This window comes from Botryllus schlosseri, chromosome 16, assembly GCF_051294905.1.
Source record: "Botryllus schlosseri isolate E-star chromosome 16, Bs_hap1, whole genome shotgun sequence".
Lineage (NCBI taxonomy): Eukaryota > Metazoa > Chordata > Ascidiacea > Stolidobranchia > Styelidae > Botryllus > Botryllus schlosseri.
Genome location: NC_137251.1, coordinates 7,524,557 through 7,546,631, shown reverse-complemented (window position 1 = coordinate 7,546,631; position 22,075 = coordinate 7,524,557). Strand labels below are relative to the sequence as shown.

The following is a 22,075-nucleotide window of genomic DNA, read 5'->3' as shown; positions in this document are numbered from 1 at the left end:
TATAACTGAAATTTGTTTTTGTTTTTGTTGTAATCTTAGTTTTGTTGTTTTTCACTCTGGTTGGGGAAGTTATTTCAATTTTCAAGTATTTGCAAATTCAGCAGTTATATTTGTAATTTAATGTGGAAAAATTGCGTAGCTCTTATTCTGACTCTAATCCAATTTGGGGTTATAGGTCTTGAAATGGTTTTCGAGCGACTTCCGTCGCCGGAACAGTAAATATCGCGTCACAATTGAAGCACTTTAGCCGGGTACGATCGTTTCTCAACTGTGACTTTGCATTCCAGATCCTGCCCGAAAACACAGACCCGTTGGAGCTCATCGACTACCTGGGACCAACCAGCTCCGCGCCGGACCCGAGCGAAGACGACATCTTTTCTATGTTCGACAACGCGAACTGACGTCACCGAATCGGTATCGGAGATGAACCGATGGAGAAAGTCCGGATTCGGATGCGCTCGTCGCGCGCCCGGCAGCGCCGGCCGCAGGCTCGCAATCCCTGTGGGATGAATATCGGGCAGTCCGCGCCCTCTGCACTTAACAGACTTATGTCGCGGACGAGACTGTTGAACGTACGGTAGCCGTCGCTTACACTTCCCTGTTAGCTGTCACGACTTTTTGTCGCTTACGATTATGAATAATTCACGTTTTTTGCCGACTTTTTTTCTCTTCTTTTCTCCCTCGCAAGTATTTATTGACTCCTCTACCCCGACACTATCTTTTCGTCCCGTCCACAGTATTTTTATTCAGCGCAGTTTACCAGCAGATCGCTGTTTCGCTACCTTAATCATCCATCCGTTATCGCGGCGGTCGTTCTTTACGCAGAATCAAACAGTTGTGCGTCTGCACCAGATAAAATAACAGCGCGCAATGCGCATGTACTCATCGGTACCTGTTTTGTCGCGGCTTACTTTCGCAATGCGAGATTACCTTTGTCGCGTTAGCGCCACCGCGTGTTACAAGTGAGGAAAGTTCCCGCCATTCTGCGGTCGATCGATTTTATATTTCAAACGAGGTATTCTCTGTTCCGCTGGGGTTTTAAGGCGGCGATGCCGCGTTTTTAACGTTCTAAACCCGTGATCAAGCTCCGAAACGCAACCCCCAATGTTTTTATCGCCAATTCGCGGACCGTGCCGTGAAATACATTCCGAATTTTGGAAAACAGCGCTACTACTCCCGGCGTCGACCTTTGGGTTTTTGAACCGGGTGCTTTTATGCCATGCCGCGTCATACGCACTACACAGGCTTGGTTTGGTTCGCAATGCTCCCTTGTCTGTTCCAATGGCCATCGCACTCTTAGGAGATAATACATCAACGGATTGTAGAAACAGTATCAGCAGATTGTCAGCAACTCGCAAACCGGTCTCGTTATTACATGGTGCTGTTCGTCCGGGGCGCGGTTATGAGATAAGCGCGCGTACACATTTTATCCGACTGGTTTCAGAGTGATTTTGTAACGCTTTACCGAACAGTATTGCACGTGGCCTACCGGCCGCACATTGCACGATTTGTAATCCAACTCGACATAGATTTTGTCTGTTTTCAATCGTCGATTTTGACAGGGTATTTTTACGGCCTGCGTCATTATTATTTCGATTTTAAATCGACCGGGAGCTGTACTTTATCTAAATATCTGCGTGCGGTCGCCGTTGAATTACTGTAGCTGTGAAATGATTCGAATCGTGCCATTCTCCTTCTCCACCTTTTTACATCCCAAACCTGCGCGGTGGATTTTGAACGAATGCGGAATAAACCCGGTCGAAGGCACAGGCTTTGCTTACCTCACGGTAATTGCGCTATTCTAGTCTCGTTTTATATACGACTGAGTGTATTTTTATATCCTTTTTCCTCCTCGTTTCGCCGAGGCTTTCCTAATTATCGTGTAATGTCCCATGGCAGACTGCCGCTGTTTGAACGTTTTATTCCATCTACTTTTTTCGATTTTCGTTTCGTTGCATTTCTTTTTTCTAGACACTGCTCGTAATTCTGTCAACTGAGCGCAGTAGTTAGCACCCCGTGTTTGGTACAATTCTCTGAAAACAATGAAAATGCAAACAAGTATTGGAAAGCGGTGTGTGCTGAGGAAAGGGGGCGTTCGAAATGACTACTTCTGGGATGTTGGGTTGGAGCTGTAGGCCTGGCTAGGATGAAAATTTGGAAGGGAATTTGAGGTTCTGTTTAGCGAAGGAAATATTTTATCAATGATATCGCGTCACAAAGTTCACGTGACGCGAGCGATGAGCGGATATAGTATTTTAGAACTGGAATCCTGTGTTCATTTCGTATCATATCATGTCCGAGGTTCGAAATTTGATTCAAAGGAACTTGAAAATTGTAAAGGATTTGAGATTGCAGGTCCAAATCTAGCTTTCATAAATTATGAGTCCGATCCTAATCCAGAAAAAGTCTTCACATCAAAAGCCATGCTCATTGCTCATGCGCATCTCTGGTAGGCGCCTCCACGAAACATTGTTTTGTTTGGTGTATTGGTGAGCGACTCGATGAACTGACATGAATGTCCTTTAGGTACATCCTTCTGGATATTACTTCAGTAAACTGAAATGGTCTCGGAGATAGCATAATGGTATATAGTGGGGGTGGGCAAACTGCGGCACTTTCAGCCTTTGATTGCGGCTCTTTAATGATTGCACAATGCACATGCGTTTCACCATTTTGCAAGAGAGGTTTAAACTTATTATAAATTGAAGCATTCATCGCCTATTAACAACATGCGTATTGGCTACGTGTTATTTCTTTCTTTATGTTTTACGCAACACTTGTAAAATTTAGGGGAAGATAGCACTGAGGGTTAGACTTTGCAATTGGAATCTCGAATCGAGCCTGGTCATCAATCAATTACAAATCATTGTGTTAAACAATGAACTTGATAATTAATTACGCCAGCACTGGCCACAATCATTTCCGGGCTAAGAATAGTGAATACCGCTCTTCCATTAATTGTATTGTAAAGACTAGCAATAACCAGCGAGTTTGGCCAAGAAAATGTCGCCGAGATTACCGAGCTCCCTTAAAATCTCATCAGCACTTGAAGCAGTGGCGGCTCGTCCTATAGGACAACTGGGGCATTGCCCCACCTAAAATTCTGTTCAATAACAATTTAACCATTTATAGACGCACAGCGCTCAATATATTCCGAGATCACAGCGAAACCCGCGTTCTTCTTGTGCTTTCGCTTGCAAATGCCCATACATAGCGAAGTCTCTGCGAAAATCGAATTCGCTTCTGTGTGTTCGCTTTGTGAATGCCTAGCCGGGGCTTGCCCCGGTAGCGCTCATAACAAGCTTTCACTATCTATTCTCTCAAAGCCGCGCACAATTAAGAAACGGTGATTTAGTCTCTCCTATTCGTAAAATGGCCGAGCAACCGGGGCAAATATGCCTGGTCGCCCCTAAGGTGTGATGTAACAATCGTATCTATATCTGAACTCGGATACCGTAATATGCGTTGAGTCGACCTTTGCTGGTATAGGTCGATTTTGATGGTGTTTCACACCATGATAATTCTTGAAACTTGGTATGTCATGTCGTGATGGTGGTATTTAACACTCTCCTAAGTTTCAGGGTTTCTACTCAAAGTTTAGGGTAGTAATTCCGTTTCCAAAGTCGAGTGTGTGCTGATCCGTCATGTATCTCAAACAGATTTTACTCAAAAGCCGGTATTGATATCCATTGATTTTAACGATGCTCCTTAGCTAGATCCGTCATGAGCTTTTACATGGTATGTCTTGATTTTAGTATCGAACGCTGTGCCAAGTCTCAAGGTTGGCACTCCATGATTAGGGCAGCAATTTCGTTATCAAGTTCGAGTATGGTAGAGATGTGCGCTGATCTGACACTTAGCCTACCTAACGCATTGCGGATTTCACGCAAAAGCCGGTGTATCTGTGTTAACGCTAACTGTGTTCCATTTTCCATACTGAGAAAGTTGGTGAGATGATGATATCATGAAACAGTTTACTAACATCCTCGGTTTGCATTCAAATATTTAGTTTTATTTTATATTCTTCAATGTCAATTTCACCGTGAAATTGTGGCCTTCAGGCCATTTGCTTACAACTACAACCCCTGTCAAGCGCCATAGCTGTTTCGTTTTCGATGGCGGCTAACAGCTGATCGCTTGATCAGCCTATTCCTCAGTAAATTTTACGCAAAATTCGGTGTTGATCTGTTCGTATTAATTTTGACAGTGTACCATACCGAAAACGGTCATGAGGCTACTTCTCGATGATTTCATGTAACAGTGTACCAAGTTTACGGCTTTCAATCACGTATTTATTCGGTAATATATTTTCCAAAGGCGATTTTGCAGCAGACATATAGACACTATAGACCGTAAGCCGTATGTCCGTGTCCGTGTGACAGTCTCCAGCCTCAAGGCCAAAATCTGCTATGCTGTACCGGGACCGAATTTCCGAAGCTGCTATCCGTAGTTCTTCAGAATGATGTTTTGCATTCAATATGACAGGCCCAATCTATGAGATAACAATTGCGTATGTGTCCGAACTCGTCGACCTTTCCAGTTAGGCTTACGCAATCTCTCGAGTTATAGTCATTTCAATTTCTGCAGATAATTAGTCAGGTGTAGTGCGAACATGAACCGTGTCGAATCTTTGTTCCGCACGCCGTTTACGATGTTACCCCACTTCAAGTCACAGCTCACAAGCAGACCTCTCGCGGTACATACGTTAAAATCACTGTTGTCGTTCGTGTTACCGTACCACCAAGTTACTTGTTTACTTTGGAAAACGCCATTGTGACGTCATCTTGATAAAAAGTCGCTTGCAGCCCTTGCCCCACCACCCGATATTGTCACGAGCCGCCACTGACTTGAAGGAACTGAACTGCTCTGCACTGCTTCGACGTCATACATGCCCGATTTCAAACACCTTGCAGCCCACGAGGAGACGCAACATATCACCACACAATAATATAATTCATTCGATAGCCTACGAAACCAAAACTTTGCCACGAGTTACCCAACGAGGATAGATTTACGGAGTAAAGATTACCGAGCTGAAATCTTCCTTAAATTCTCGGCAGCACTTGACTGAACTGCTCCACACTTCTTTGACGTCATATCAGCCTGATTTCAAATACCTTGTAGCCCAGCAGTTGGGGACATATACCGTGTCCCCACACAATAATAAAGTTCGTTGGATAGCCTACATTTCATAGTGGCGTATTGTATTGTAGCTCGGCGTCGAAACGAGTTAAGTAACCTTCATCAATGGTTATAACGAATCATAATCTATTATTTTCATCAGCTCGCGCACGCAATATACAATGCGATACGCAAGACACTGTGCTAGTGTAATGAAGAGAGAGAGAGAGAAAATCTTTATTCGTATACATTACATATCAACATAACACTACAAAAATGTAACAGTGAAATGCGACATGCAAGGTAGACGGGAGGCTCGAAATGACAAAGTCTTCAGAGCCGAGCCACTCGGGACAGGAGCAATTTTCACTGTCGATAACTAATAAATAAAAAATAAAATTAAAATAAACTAACGAACGAAAGGAAAAATAGGACACAGTATCATGGACCAATTCGAAATACAATTCAAATACAATTTAGCGGTAGTTATAGATAAGAGAATGAAAACATTGTTTTTTAAAAGCAAGGGTCTAAATTGCGGAGATTAGGTGGCTTATTCCAAAAATTGACACCAATAAAACTGATTGAATTTTGTACTAGACTGGTAGAGTGGTGTTGCACAGACAGAGACAAGTTAGAAGAAAATCTGGTATGATGTTGGTGGAGAACAGATTATCAAAATATAGTGGCAATTCACCCTGATGATAGCTATGCATAAATTTCATTACCTCAAATTTGAAAATGTATTCCAGAGAAAGGACAGCGGTTCGCGAAGTGGGCGCCAGTGCTCCCCTTGGGGAGTTTGCGACCTCGAAGGGGGCGCTAGCTACAAAATGGCGATTGGGGGCGGTGAAAATTAATGTGGGCGCTGTGGACGATGGGAAACTGTCTGGGAAATCCGTAAATTAATAGCTCTCTCTGTACGCCAAATTCATATTTATGAATATGTGTTCACATCGTACAGGTGCATTCAATCGAAAATCGTCACCATCGCTCTCCGCAGACACTTATTGTTTTGAAAAATTGAGTTTTCTAAGTAACTAACCAAATAATCAATCAGACAACGAATTGACCAATTTATTATTCAGCCACACTACTTATCGAGCGCAAGTTATGAGAGCACATTCAAATGCATCCACATCGAGAACATGGGAGTTTTAAGCGCGCATTGCATAAGAACGAAGTACGATGCTTCGGAAGAGAATTTGCCTTGTACGATTGTTTTAACTGATCGTGGTGTCCTAGAATTCATACAAAGAGCGTACAAAACGTATATCGCGCTGCCAAGAAATTATATCAACACAAAAAGTCTACGCGAGAATTTAGTGACTGTGCATTGTGCAATGAACCAAACCGAGGGACTGAAGTTTGGGAACACTGGGATAGAAGGATGTCGAAACGGTCTCTCCATCTAACATACACCTCGGCGTAACCTCGGCCCGACGAAACAATTTTCGATCTTGTTCTTACGACCATATTTCACTTTTAAACTCTTTCACTTGTTATATTCATTCGTGAACCCAGCGACGTAGGGAAGGAGCCTAGATAAACCTCCAACACTTCGAAATGTGGTACTATCGAGATTCGAACCAGATTCTTTCGCGCCGATGACGGTGGCTTAACCAACTGTTATGACCTCGTGTACAAAAATAACGATGTTGTGTATTCAATGTGCTGCATAGAGCGGCCCCGCATCCTCGGCGTTAGCATTTTTATTCTCGCCGTAACGCCATCGAGATTATGATATCGTAGGAGAGTGACGGGACGTTCCTTTCTTGTCAATCGCATCACTATATCAGGCATTTCCGTTACTAAGTAATTTCGTATATTTTCTCTAATCACACGACTTACTCAGATTTCCCAGTCGCGTCTTTTTTAATTCCATTTTAAAAATTAGACGTGTGGTAGAAATGTCCTCTGTCCGCATGTCGGCGCTATAAGGCAAAAATATGGCGCATCAAATTATGTGTTGGATTTCGTCAATTCATGTCAAACTCCGATTTTGCATCAAGTAATTGTGTGTCAACTACGATGGACAAGACTAATCACTGATTCGAAATAGATTCGAATCATTTGTCAAACCGTATGATTAGAATCTGCCATTTGGAATTCAATCAACAGGAATAATCACAAATTTGATCTATAGCTCCCAAAAGACAGTGATAACTAGGGCAAATTTTTGTTGCACTAAAATCGAGAGAAAGTTGCATTTAATTTTGAAAAAAGTTGCAGTAACAAGTTGCATTTATAATTTTGTTAAATTAAAAGGGTATATGGAGAGTTGTATAGCCTAGTTCCTGCAGAGCTTTCAAATTTGTTACTTTACCATTTCATGGACATTCTGGCGAGATCGCAAAAATTATATATTTTCACGGTACACAGGAATAATTTTCCTCAAAAAGCCAAACAGCATAGCGATAACCCCCTACCCTAAAACAAGTCAAATAACACACCCCAAACCCCTTAGGTCTGCAAACTTGACCCAAGGCGCTGCAGAAAAACTCACCATTGGCGACTTTAACTAAATCAATAGCCTGAATAAGGTGGCACAGTGACAATTTTCGGCGGACTCGCCTGGGAGTTCGTGAAATGGAAAACTATCTCAAATTTAAACGACAGAATTAATAAAACGATCTATTTAGATATTGTTCGGAAACGGTCGTGTTGGACAGGGGTAGTTGAACTTCCTGCTTGCGAGTCATTGTGTCATAGATAACAGTGAGATGCAGCAAACCCATCATATAGCTCTTTGTTATGCAAATCAAAGAGAACAGAACTTTACTAGAAATAGTTTGTAGCATGTCTTTAAACCACTCATTCACATTTTGACGCATTATTTGATCAAAGTTGCAGTAAAAATTGGTATAAAAAATAGAGAAAAGTTGCACTGTAAAATCCCTTCAAACAGCTTAAAACGTCATAGTACATAGTTCATGACTATCTAGGAAGCTGTAAAAAAAGTTGCAAAAGTTGCAAAAACTTGCCCTAGTGATAACTGTTAACCGACCTGTGTGAGGCGATCTCGTGCCCAGAGTCCAGTTTCAACTTGAAACATCAGCGCATACGAGCACTTCAATTGGGTTTGCACCAGGGCTGTGTAGTGGGAGCCGTGGAGTCTAAGAATTTGTTAAAATGCTCTGACTCTGACTTCGACTCCCACTACTTCGAAATCGAACTAAATGTTCTAAATATGCCGGACCTCAACTATGGAACATTATTGTTCCGACGGCTATCGAGTATCCGATCACACATCGAACATGCCTACTTAGGCTACGAGTCGAAATACAAGCAGTTTCCATACGTGTAAATACTAGATGGCGCTCGAGATTACGGTACCTTACGATATTATATATCGACTTCGCCTACCGACACATGCAACCTCATATTTATCGTTTGTCCTTTTTATGTTATCTTGAATTGCTTTCATTCGGTACTTGTCTTTTACTGTCATGTTCTAGTTCAGAGGTCTCAAACACGCGGCCCGCCAGAGCATTTTGTGCGGCCCGCGACGACATTTTAGATTTTTATTATTTTGACAATATATAAGTGTCACATATATATTTTCAGGTTATAAAGCGAAAATTCTCTCTTAAATTGCTCCGAAAGCCTGAAAGTATTCATCAAACTTCACTATCAAATCAGATGCAAACGCTACCATGCAGCGGAAGATTCACTATTTCGTCACATTTCCAATTCATGATGACAAAACCTGACCCTTAGACGATTCGTGACTGAAATTTGTGAGTTGGACTCGGACGCGAGCTTTCTTAGAATTACTCAGACTCGGGCTAACTCGATGGCAAAATGAAAATGACTCGAGTGGACTCGGAGTGATTCGGAATGCCGTCATATGCTTATCAGAAGTATACTCGAATCCTGGATTGGAATTACAATGCTCAACCTAAAAATGTTTTGATATCAGATCAGTCTGTTTTATCAATCTGTTAAATTCAAAATATTCATAGTAGCTGCAAAATTATAACCCGATAGCTTTTATGATGGCATCAGACATTTGTCCACCCATATGCGCGATGGTGTCTATATCTTATAATTAACGTATATCAAGTACAACAACAATTCTATTCAAATAGGTATAAATGTGATGATTCTTTTCGTGCCAGGTCTAAATTGATACAAGAGTAAATCACATTCTGACGATGTGTGATTGCTGCCAGTCTGCCGGATCGGCTCACTTTCAATGGGACAATTCATCCCCAGCAAATAAGGCCTACTTGGAAAGACATAGAATACCCCTATAAATTCTGCGACCCGCGGCGCCGTCAAAACTGGAAAAATGGCCCGCGAGCACATTTGAGTTTGAGACCTCTCTAGTTCAAGGTGGGTGTCTAAATTAGAAGACTGTTTCAGGTCATTTCGACCCCTGCCTATATCCTTTTATTCTATTAAAATCTTGTGGTGCTTTGAACCGGTAGAAATTCTAAATAAGCAAACGAATGAAATGTTACAAAAGTGCCGCTGCAGTTACAGAAGTTAATAACGTTCCAATGTATGCCTTCACAAACTTAAATTCTTTGTGTGAGCACAATAGCTTTTGAAGTTGAAAAGCAGGTTGATTCACTTGGTAAAAATAACAACTAATAGTATAATAACGTATAATTATAATTATCTGAGTAACTTTACAGGAATATCAGAGTCGTAATTTTGCGAAAAAAGTGTTAGGGGTCGGAGTTTGTGTGTCCCTGAATCGGAGTCGGTCTATTGGAAATGGATGGAGTCGGCGGTAAAGGGAGCCGACTCCACAGCACGCTTTATCACTCAACGCGCTCGTTCCAGAATCATGCTCGTTCATGCTAATGCTGTTGCCGAGATAACATTTAGCCCGAACATCACTGATGAACTTGAACGCGTCGATATCACGGATCCACCTTCAGATTATCTCGACTATCTGGTGGATATCATCCTACAAATTTAATGCAAGAGGATTTAGCAGTTATGAGAGATGAAATATAACGTTGTGTTGTAATGAAAAACATGAAAATTGGTCAATAATCCCACGAAAATCAAGTAAGGTTTCCTGAGATTTCGAATGAAGTGGCATGAAAATATCTTCAAGCACCAGCTAAGCCAGCGGTTCTCAAACTGGGGGCGCGTACCCTCGGGAGGGGGGAGGGGGGTGAAGCCGGCTGAGAGAAAAATTGATGTTTCTTGAATTCGGAATGAGTTTAAATAATTTAAGTTTATTTAATATGATATATCATTTGGTCATATGCGATGCATAATATAACTTATGAATATAAGAACCCAGGATATAAATCATCAAGTGGTTTACAATGAAGTCGAAGTAGCGTCTCCTATAATATATTCAATTAGAACACTTTTTGCAGACTGTCACTAAGGGCAAAATATGACGGCCCGAAGTACCCAGTTCAATTATTCTCTTGCCGAACACCTGCGACCCGTATAGAGAAAAAAGGTTCTATACCAATATCGAGAAAACTATTACCGAGAATGGACATTACCGAGAATGGACACCACAGAGAATGGACATTGTCGAGAATTGACACCACAAAGAATGGACATTACCGAGAATGGACACCACCGAGAATGGACATTGCCGAGAATAGACACCACAGAGAGTGGACACTACCGAGAATTGACACCACAGAGAATGGACACTACCGAAAATGGGCACTACCGAGAATAGACATTGCTGAGAATTGACACCGCCGAGAATGGACATTACCGAGAATTGGCACTACCGAGAATGGACATTACCGAGAATATTGACATTACAGAGAATGCATACTACGGAGAAGGGACATTACCGAGAATATTGACATTACAGAGAATGGACATTACCGAGAATGATCATTGGTTTTCTCGGTAATGTCCATTATCTGTGGTGTCAATTCTCGGCAGTGTCCATTCTCTGTGGTGTACATTCTCGGTAGTGTCCATTCTCTGTGGTGTCAATTCTCGGTAATGTCCATTTTCTATGGTGTCAATTCTCGGTAGTGTCCATTCTCTACGGTGTCCATTCCCGGTAATGTCAATTCTCTGTGGTGTCCATTCCCGGTAATGTACATTCTCTGTGGTGTCAATTCTCGGTAGTGTCCATTCTCTGTGGTGTCCATTCTCGGTAGTGTCCATTCTCTACGGTGTCCATTCCCGGTAATGTCAATTCTCTGTGGTGTCCATTCCCGGTAATGTCCATTCTCTCTGGTGTCCATTCTTGATAATGTCCATTCTCGGTGGTGTCCATTCTCGGTAATGGCATTCTCGGTAATGACATTCTCGGGAATCGTTTTCTCGGCATTGTTCCGTGAAGAAGTGGCAAGTCTGAATGGCGTGCAGACTGAACCATTGATTTTAAATTTCGTTTATTGTCAGGTACGTTTGACCTAAGCTCCAGTGGGGTAACAGAAGGGATGAAAATCGAAAATCGCCAAAATATATGTAGAACCTACGTGCTACAATTGCACTTGATTATTTTTCACTATCATCAGGGGGCATGACTAAAGAATTTGAAAACCACTGACCTAAGCCGTCGAAGAGAATATTTCTTTATATTCATTTCTTTTTCTTGCCATTAGTTATCTAAATTCGTAATTTCCACGGTCCTATCCACCTGATGACGAGGTTGCCTTGGATTTTGTCAATTGCAACCTGATGTGAAGTATAGATGAACCTGTATCCATGGATACATCTCACAGGTGTTAGTTATTAGACAAATCTCTGTGCCACGTCGAAAGACCAAAGGAAATGACTTGGGAAAGGAATCCTTTACACACATACAGACAAACGGAGTCGGGAGAAGATGCTTGAATAGCAATAAGCGTGAAAGCCATAAGATCGACGCATTGTTCTGACAAACGGCATCAAATAACGTATTCATAATCGCGATAACGGTCAATATGGCTCAGCCCGAGTGAATTGTAATCGGCATTGTTATATGTTGGGCTTTTATTCGAAAATGGGAGCGTACACAGTGTAAGTGCCGGTAAAGGTTCATGATGCGGTCGGTAACGCTAGAGATGATTTATTACAATAGTAACAAACGGTTATACCCGGCATAGGCCATAGGCGGATGGGAGGAAAAGCTTTTCGGAACGCGAAAACAATTTTCCAAATTGACTGTAAACCCCATACGCACCCGCAATTATAATGCACATAATGGCATCGACTCACTACGCGGAGATTCAGCATGAAGCCACTTTATAGGCACTTACTTATAGGCACGATTGTAATTTCCGACAATTAACTCCCTACTGCAAATATATTGATACTGTATGCTGTATAGCGGTTTCACGTAAGATATTGTAATGTTAAAATGGTAATCAAAATGGGTAGAATGTCATTTTAAAAGTATCACAAAACACAAATAATTAATTCGCGAAGAATTGAAAATCATTCTGGGGTGCGGCTTCTTCCCCTGTACCTCCTCTCATACATCATGACCGTTCGCTGACGTGGGCATCAGTGTTGGGATCAAGTCACTACCTTTGAGTCACGAGTCATTGCACATTTTGACTCGAGCCAAGTCGAGTCAATCGATTTTGGAAAGTGACTCGAGTCAAGTCAAGTCACTCGATTTTCGGAGGTGACTCGAGTCAAGTCAAGTCAAGTCACGAGTCAAGTCACAATTCAAGTCAAGTTGCCTTTTCGAAGTATGAGGCATATCTACGTCATTGCATTTTGCTGGCTGTCTGAAATACAAATTGAGTGGTCATTGATTTTGAACCGATGAATGAATATAGACTTAAATATACACGCAAGAAGGCGCTGTATCGCTCACATATAGCCCCAGCCTAGCCATAGCCTCAGTTTATAGTTACCAGCCAAAATAGAGAAAAGAGACACAAATTGATTAGATGCGATACCTTACCCATTTACAGATTGATATGATACAATTCGAGCCTGCGCCAAATATTTACGAATATATAAACTAACTATATTCGAATTAAATTTCAATAAAACAAGAGTTTTGGTTAAGGTATAATAACAGAGAACCTAAATAGAACTATATTATACTAGTTTACGACAACGGAAGCTGTGAGCTTCGATCACTTCGTTTGTGGTCAATTGATTTGTGAGAGAAAAATGGAGGCTCAGTAAAACGCACGATCATTGAACGATTGGTCGCTCTCACGGGTTACACCAGCGTTTCACGAACGATCCGACGATATGCAAGATAGTGATTTTTATCGACACCGATTACTTGATGACTTGAAATTGACTCGTGAATTTTGCTCCGAGTCACGAGTCAATCCACATTTCTGATACGCCAAGTCACATCAAGTCAAGTCATTTTGGCAAAGTGACTCGAGTCAAGTCAAGTCATACGAAAAAGGTGACTCGAGTCTGACTCGAGTCAAGTCATGACTCGAGTCATCCCAACACTGGTGGGCATATGGCCGATAAGCGGTTAACATGCATCTGTAATACTCTCCTCGAGTAACAGTTTCAGTTAACAGTTCCTATACCTTCACCACGTTGCCAAACATAAGTATAAAACGAAGTGTTTATGGAGTATTGAAGCAAGTTGCCGTTGAAAGGTAATTTGTGCGATGTCTTCCAAACGTGTATCATCTAGTAACAGTTATGAATTCGTAGTACATGCCTATACAAACAAAATCATGAGTCATCAGTAGGACAAGTTTATGTTGCACCAAAATCACGAGAAAGTTGCACTTAATTTTAACAAAAGTTGCAGTAAAAAGTTACATTTATAGTTTTTGTTGAATTATTAGGGTATGAGATACTGGGAAGGTTCCGTTATATAACATAGTTCCTGCTGAGCTGTCAAATTTGTTGTTTTGCCACTTCACGCCAAACATTACATTATTCCTGGCACACAGCAATAAAATTCCGCAATGCGGGAATCATTTGCCCCCCAAAAGCCAAACAGCATAGAAATAACCCCTCCCCCTAAAAAAGTCAAATAACACACCCCCAACCCTCATAGGTCAGCAAAGTTGACCCAAAGAATTGCAGAAAAGCTCACTCTCGGCGACTTAATAACAAAATCAATAGCCAGAAAAAAGTGACCCGGTGAAAATGTAATTTTCGGCGGTCTCGCCTGGGCGTTCGTGAAATGGGAAACTATCTCAAATTCTAACGACAGAATTAATGAAGTGATCTATTTACACATTGTTCGGGTAATTTCGTGCTTGGCAGGCGTAGTTAAACTTTTTACTTGCAAGCCATTGTGCCATAGATAACAGTGAGATGCAGCAAACCCATCATATAGCTCTTTGTTCTGCAAATCAAAGAGAGAGAGAGAGAGAGAGAGAGAGATGATATTCTTTTTCGCCTGCACCATCGAGATGCTTTGACGACGGAGTTGCGATACGGCCCCATGAGGTCATCTAGTCTGCGCCCCCGGTTTTTTTCTCCTCCATGCTATCCGTGATTGCTGAGCGCCTAGCAGGATAGCAGCGGATACCAATTTTCTAGTCTTTGGTATGACCCAGCCGGGGATCGAACCCACGACCTACCGCTCGAGAAGCCGGACGCATAACCATTACACTATCTCGCATACTAAAAATAGTTTATAGCATGTTTTCAAATCACTCCTTTACATTATTACGCAATATTTGATAAAATTTGCAATAAAAATTGGGATGAAAAATAGAGAAAAGTTGCAAAATGCAAACTATAAAATCCCTCCAAACAGCTTAAAACATCATAGTACATAGATTATGAGTATATAGGAAGCTGTAAAAAGAGTTGCAAAAGTTGCAAAAACTTGCCCTAGTCATCCATCAGTCGTGAGTCTTGATGCATTCATGAATAAAGGCTGCATAACAATGCCATGAAGAGTGACATCCTTTCGAATTTCAGATCCGTTGATTGTAAATAATTTTCCGTTCAAAACACCTCAATATTATGCGATACAATGTAAAGATTGGAAGTTGTCGAAACGACTTGGAATAGTTCTTCAAATCAAACACCCACATGGACCTATAGGGGCTAGGCGATGTAAAGAAGACGCATTCAAACGGAATGAAAAGTAATACGATAACTGTGGTTTGCATTCGTTGTATGTACACCGTGATCTGCGAGAGGCACTGGTGTGGGGAGAACGAGGAGAGCGGCGGCGGGTGTCGGTCGGACTAAGTTTGCCTGTACTAATTCCGTTAATATAACTACTATCTACAATAACATAAAAGGTTTAGCGACGAAAATGATGCGGCATGTGACGGAAGGCGATGTCGATATATCAGATCGTGGTCCGCTAGTCCCGATCACGATGCGATGGTCTTGTATAAAGGCTGCCAAAATTTCATTCTTAACGGTCATTTAAATCTCTACATAAAGCTGCATATTTCAACAAAGAAAAAATGCACGCTTTGAGTCAAAACACAAAATCAAGTGTATGCGAACGCTGGCCACAAACTTGCACGCTCGGTGGATACCCAATGAAGTTTTTTTAAAATTATTTGCGACCTATACAGGTGAGCAGTTGCATTCTTTCGCCAGACCACAGTGAGTCTTTGTAGATATATCCATTTCCATATTTTCCATGTCCATGTCTCGACACCATTTACCACAATATTACCTTTTGTTCGCCATATTCGTAATAGTGCGGAGCTGATCGACAAATTCTCTGGTCCGGCTCCGATCCGGTTGTTCAATTCTCTGGTCCGGCTCCGATCCTGCTCCGGCCGCATCAGGAAAAGTACTGATCCGGCTCCAATCCGGTTACGGCCAAAAATGAAAAAGTCCGGCCTGAAATCCGGCCCTACTCGGTACGGAGGTTCCGTGAATTGATAAATATGCCTCGTTTATGTTCACACTGGCTTGGTGGTTATTTACGTGTGGTTGGTTGGTAGATATATAGTTATATAGTTATAAAAGTTATGCTTCTCCATAAAGATTCTGGCCGGATCAAAAAAGCAGTGATCCGGCTCCGGCCGTAACAGAAAAAGTACTGATCCGGCTCCGATCCGGTCCGGTCAAAATTGTAAAAATCCGGCCGGATATCCAATCCGGCTCCAGTCCATGCTCCGCACTAACGCGTACACGCGAATATTGAATATATCATTTCACGTCACGCTCAACTGCACAGATTTTCAAAACACACAACCTTTACCGCCAGTAGGAATGAGTAGAAGCTGCCAATATCATCACGACTATACTGGTCCGCGCTTGAGATTACTGGAACACGATCTGACGTATCGATTACGCCTATATCGACACACGTTACCTCATTTTATTGCTTCTTCATTTAATGTTATCTTCTGTTACTTTTCAATCAGTGTGGATGTGTCTTATACTTACATATTCTTTTATTATAAGTAGGAAAATGTGTGTCTTTGACTGAAAGACTATTCCAAGTATCTATCTCCATTACATTGCAATACTTTTGGTATCTTCAACAGATTAAAATGGTAATAAAATGATGATAATGATCTTCCATACCCCGAAGTCACGAGAAAATAATCATACGAGGTGTCATTCTCCTCATGAATTGATTCCCTTACCTCCTTACTTCATTTGTTATATCAGACAAATCAATCGTGGGGATATCATGGTCAGTGGTAATAACACCAGTATATGGATGTGACGATCTGACTCACGATTGGAATATTCAAATGCGTACTAGGATATGCATCTGGGCAGTTCAGAGTTTGAATGTTATGTGTCAGCCACGTTGCCGTCTGACCAACTGACAAACTAATCTCCATAGGTACAGTCCCATGTGTTCAGTGCGTCATGTTGAGCGGTTTTGCCTTTTGTACTATATCATGCTTGACATCAGATTTTTGGTCGATGCCGTGATTTTGGGTATTTATATTTTGCATCTTTAGTAGCAGTTTATATTAGATTATACAGAATAGCTGTAAACGGGAATTTAACAAGAAATAGGGTTTTAAATGGGGAGATAATTGGAAATGAAGAATTGAACTTAAAATTCAATCAGGCTAAAGTGTAAATTAGCCCAGTTGTGTCGAAGGTCTTGCGTAGGATATACAGATACACATTATGTGCACTTCTCAATGAAGTGTGGTCTTTTGAATCCGCGCCACTGTAGTAGGGTGACCAAAACCACGTAGAAACCAATTGACCTTTTTACGACATATTTTGAAGTCAACAACGACTTCAATTGGGTTGAATAAAGTAGGTTGTGTGGGGTGAAAGAGATATGCAACTTGCTACTGTAAGTTAGTAAGAACGATGGGTGATCGGATTTGCATATAGCTGACCGTAGGTAACTTGAGCTATAGTGTTTGATGCTATGAATCGGACGTTTTATAGTTATAAACCCAAAAACATATCTGATGCATTGACGCTTAGTTGGCGATTTCTCAAAGCTAACTTCAAAATCATCTACACTGCGGATGGATACTGATTATATCGACAATCTCTGCCTAACGACCAAAAGTCTCAATATTTACACAATACCAAAGCCCCAACGTAAAGCATTAGAATAAAAACGCATTCCGCATTTCACAAAGCGCGGGAATTATTGAATCAAACATCGTCTCTCTGATGTAACGCTGTTTTCGTTTCATGAATGCTTAATAAGATTGATTATTAAGTCAATTTATCTAAGGCGAGTCTTTGGATATCATACGAAGTGAAGGGTCGTGATGATAAAAGCGTTGTCCTGGAAACATGGCAAGTATGGAGTCGGATAAATGTGTGGTGTATATCCATTACATATACCCACATGCTCATTAGCCACGGTGACTGGACAAAACGACAAATCGGCGGCGTCGCGTATATGATTCTATGAGTGGTCGGTTTAGTTTTCAAGTAACGTGATATAGGGGTTTTTACGGCCACGTGTAGACTTATTTTCCTATCGACAAGGATTGGGATCCCTATGCTGTTACGGATAAATTAATTTTCACACTACAGTGGTATCAATCTTAAATGTGTGTGTCACAGTCGCATTGCGGCCTTTGCGACAAAAATCTTTTGCTCAAAATGTCGGCCATATCTATCACCGATGAGATGGCCCTTTTCAGATAGAAACCGTCGTATGTTTCTCCACACTTGCGAAGCCGCGTCAGGCTGATATGCGCCCCTTGTCTTCACGCGTCGTCACTCTCCAATAGCAGAAGTAATCCGCTTCAATGCCCGGCTGTGGACGAAGTATAACGAAATGATTTTATACAAAGCTCGTGCGCTCTTAGAGAGCTATCGTAAGGCATAACAGGCTTTGTGTGAATATGGTGGTTATTGCTACGTGAGCACGTAGGCGCGGAATGGTGGATAAGTAACGGATCGAAGGCGAAGGCAGGTATATTCGCTAGCATCGTGACTGGTCATTGCGCAATAGGTTTCGAAGAACGAACCTCGAATTTATGAAGCGGGTAAGAGCCACTCAAACCGTGGCGGTATATGTTCTCGGATTAATGTTTAACAGGCTCCAATGAGCGTGAAAGGTGTAACAATGCGGTTGGGCTGGCAGCGTGGCACATTGTCCCGCTATTCTGTCGGCGATAACTGGATCTGGCAGAGCTCCGAGTTTGAGAACGATGTTAAGGTAGATTAGGAATGTTATTAAATATTGTGTTATGTGTATAAATAAGCAAAATGATGCCGAAGCGTATCTAGTGAAAGCGTTGGGACTTGAGCGACTCTAATTCCACGCGGAAAAAAGGTAAGTACAGTGATGATAATCCCGAAAGGGAGGTCCGGCTGCACTATAAATATTGGTCAGGAGTAAGGGCAAATACATTGATCAATATCAGCTATTTGAGGCTTATCTGCGCAGCTAAGAACCGCAGGATTGATCACGAAAGAAGAGTTGCCATGTCTTGCTTGCAGTGTGTGAGCCTGCCCGCTCCTTTAGAAGGTAAATATAACCTTTTGTATTGAATCTCCTTTCAAAATTTCATTCGACCAACGCCTAGCTTATAGCAAATATCTGACAATCATTAATAGCGGTGGTTAGCGTTGACGATATGACAATCATTAACCCATTGCCGGCTATCGAATTCAATATTCTATGACGGTGGCGCTACGGTCGATAATCAGAAGGTTAATGTACACAAAACGTGCGCGCGAACTTTTGCCTTTCTTTGGGATCTATTCTAAAGAAATATGGGATATCTTGTTTCTTTTCGCGTCGTAAATCGTCCGTCGCGAGCTCGTCTCCAGTGAAGCATGGTTACGTATTGCGCGGCTTGCGGTATTAAAGTTTGTCAAAGGCGTGCGACCTCCGCTCCAAATCCGATTGGGTTTGAATCTATCTACCAACACCTGGCTCTGAGGAAAAAGGCGCACCGTGTGTCTACTCCAAGGCTTGGTTTGCGTTCAAAGGGTTTGGTTGCGACTTGTGTGACCGCTAACAAGCACGAGTGGGTGAAAAAAGTTGGTGTTCATTATACCCATGGTTGTATGGGAGTGTATGGTTGTTTCATTGTTCCTAAAACCTTTATAACGACTACTTCTTCCACATGTTCAGCAGATGGGTTTTCGTAATGACCCGGAAAAGGACAATCTAGATAACAGGGGCTTGGTACAATACCAGCTTTGGTGACTATCCAGTATTGATCATTCCAGGGAAGATCCTGCAAGTGTCATTGGTAAGTTGCGGTAAAAGTCGTGATACTTTGAGAATTAGATAAAATTTGAGTCGCGGTTTTCACGATGACTTTCAACTTCCAAATCCCTGAGAATTTTGTAAAACGTCTGTGGTTGTTTCGGCCGTGATGTAAGACGAGCATTGAGCAAGGCTATGCAGTATATGGTTTACAGCTGTGACATTGATTCTGTCGGTTCTATGGCAAGATGTTGGCATAGCTGCATCCAGTTTCACTGCAGTGTGCCCATATCAGGCCGTGGTACTGATCAGATCGAACTTCGTAAAATGTCAACTGTGAGGTTGTATTTGCATCGTACACGCAACACTCACAGTATTGGTGATATTTCGTTCATAGTAACCACAGCCAATGGTAGTTTTCAAATAAGTGGCAAAAGATTCTTTTATATCAACAGCTTGTGATCTAAAGGTATGAGTGTATGCACCGTGTAGTATATGAAAGGCAAAGGTTTTACTACCAAAATGTCAATGACCTACTTTCCGCTACAAGCTTCGACCGTATCTAAATATTTCTCTAACGAAATATTTTTCTTTAAATAGTCCTACTGCTCATTATGGGTACAGTAATGCGATTGCTGATCACATTGTATATTGGAGTCGGAATTTGTGCACCGACGGCTGTTATTAGCTGAATTTACAAGCACGGAAACATTCCTTCAACAAGTACAGTACAAGTGTCGACTCGACGTACAGCTAACCCACCCAAATATTTTTCAAAGTACCCAATTTGATTTTCGCGCCACGCCAGTTTAGACCTAATAATATACCAACCCACAAGGACATACAGTGGTGTCAAAAGTAGTTACATATTGCGATCAATTATTCATACAGGATTGGGTAAGAGCATAGCAACTAACAGTACGGTTCAACAAACATCGCTAGTGTTCAGGGTTTCTTTATCATTTCCCAATCTTCAAATCTTTTGTGTTGAAACGGAGAAAACGTTTGCTCAAGAAGGTGTTGATGTTCGTTCTGGATGAAAAGGTAAAAGAAAATAGAGTCGCTATTATCCTCCATTATTCGAAATCAAATATTAGAAGCGACCGATCCATTGTCCTCATTCTTCGCAAAACTCTCGCTTGAGTACCGAAAGGAAATTCTATCGAATGCTTAATTGAATTACATATTCGCGGGATAAATTCGGTTGAAAGATGTGGCGTGGTAAATATTTGACATGCAGGAGAAATTGACGTTTGCAATATAATCGAGGATTCGTCTTTTGTAGGTCTTGTTGATCGCGCAATGGACGTTAGCGTTTGGTTATTGTATTTCACACTACATTGTTAACGACATAAATGTGGATTTTCCAGATCTTCAACAGAGTGTGGGATTCACAGCTACACCCGTTGCTGTATAAGAGTTACATACACCAAGACATATGATACTAAATGACTGGGTGATGTGGATTGTGTTGAAGTATACCGCCGGCCGGGGTGATGATATGACCATTCTTTTCGCTGTCAGTGTAGTGACGTAATGATCGCAACTTCATTCACGGGATGAGAGTATGTCCTCACATGATCGAAGATTATACAACGATCATGTTGAATGGGTAGATAGTTGACTCCGATATAGGACGACTTGTATTGAGCCTCATGACGCTCTGCAGCAGAATAATACTCAATACCGTCACAAAGAGTGGTAAATTCTACTGAAATAACACTAGTCAGCCCGCGAGAATACCAGACCACAATGTGATACATCGACTTCGCCATCCGACACATGTCCTGCCACATTCATCGCTTATGAGTTTTATATTCTGTTTTATGTGGTATTCTGTTGCTTTTCATTCCGTTTGCATGCCTCATCTTTACATCGTCTAGCTAGGCCTACAGATAGGTGTCTGATTTCAAAGACTATACTCCAAGTCGTTTCGACGCCTTCGTATCCATTCATTGTATCCATCTTATGGTGTTAAGAAAGGATAAAATTAATAATATACTGATGATCATTCCATATTTTTATCAGATATTCAAGCTTGCCTGGTGGTATTATTGGGAAAATCGGTTATCTGAACGAAATGTTGCAGTGTGACGAAACTATATAACTATATGAAAGGCAAGAGGCGTACCCGCGAAATAATTTAACGCTGGGTCTGGCGTCGCTGTGTAAACTTAAATAAAATGTGTACGACGGGACAAGAAATCGAATGTCATCGATCGCAATGACTTGCCTAATAAAATCATTAATGATTGACTATAAACGCTGATTGTATCGTGTTTGATTGTTGAGCGGATTGTCTCTGCGAAGAGCCCTTGTCTGTGCAATTGCGCATATTTGATTTCAAATAAATGGTGGGGTGTTCTTATTCTGTATGGTGTGTGGAGTAGATTCTTGATTTGGTTCATTAGCAATTTTTATCAGTTCAATACACCTCTGAAATTGCGATACAATGAAACATTAGGAAGGTGTCGAAACGACTTGGAGTAGTAT

At 41.5% G+C, this 22,075-nt stretch overlaps 1 protein-coding gene and 1 long non-coding RNA gene across 3 annotated transcripts in view; both read left to right on the top strand.

Annotated features, from left to right (window-relative positions):
• LOC145459167 (zinc finger MIZ domain-containing protein 1-like) overlaps positions 1-2,068 on the top strand; it is a 41,816-nt gene extending 39,748 nt beyond the window's left edge. For both annotated transcript variants that reach the window (XM_080337800.1, XM_080337801.1), the window contains exon 20: positions 288-2,068. In XM_080337800.1, the coding sequence (XP_080193926.1) occupies positions 288-401 (114 nt within the window). In that variant the 3' untranslated portion in view covers positions 402-2,068. The remainder of the gene's footprint in view (positions 1-287) is intronic.
• A 16,097-nt stretch (positions 2,069-18,165) lies between these two features.
• LOC145459072 (uncharacterized) lies at positions 18,166-21,436 on the top strand. Its single transcript, XR_013921268.1, has 2 exons — positions 18,166-19,625; positions 20,953-21,436. It is a non-coding gene; the product is annotated as an uncharacterized LOC145459072 (long non-coding RNA).
• Positions 21,437-22,075: the final 639 nt, after the last annotated feature.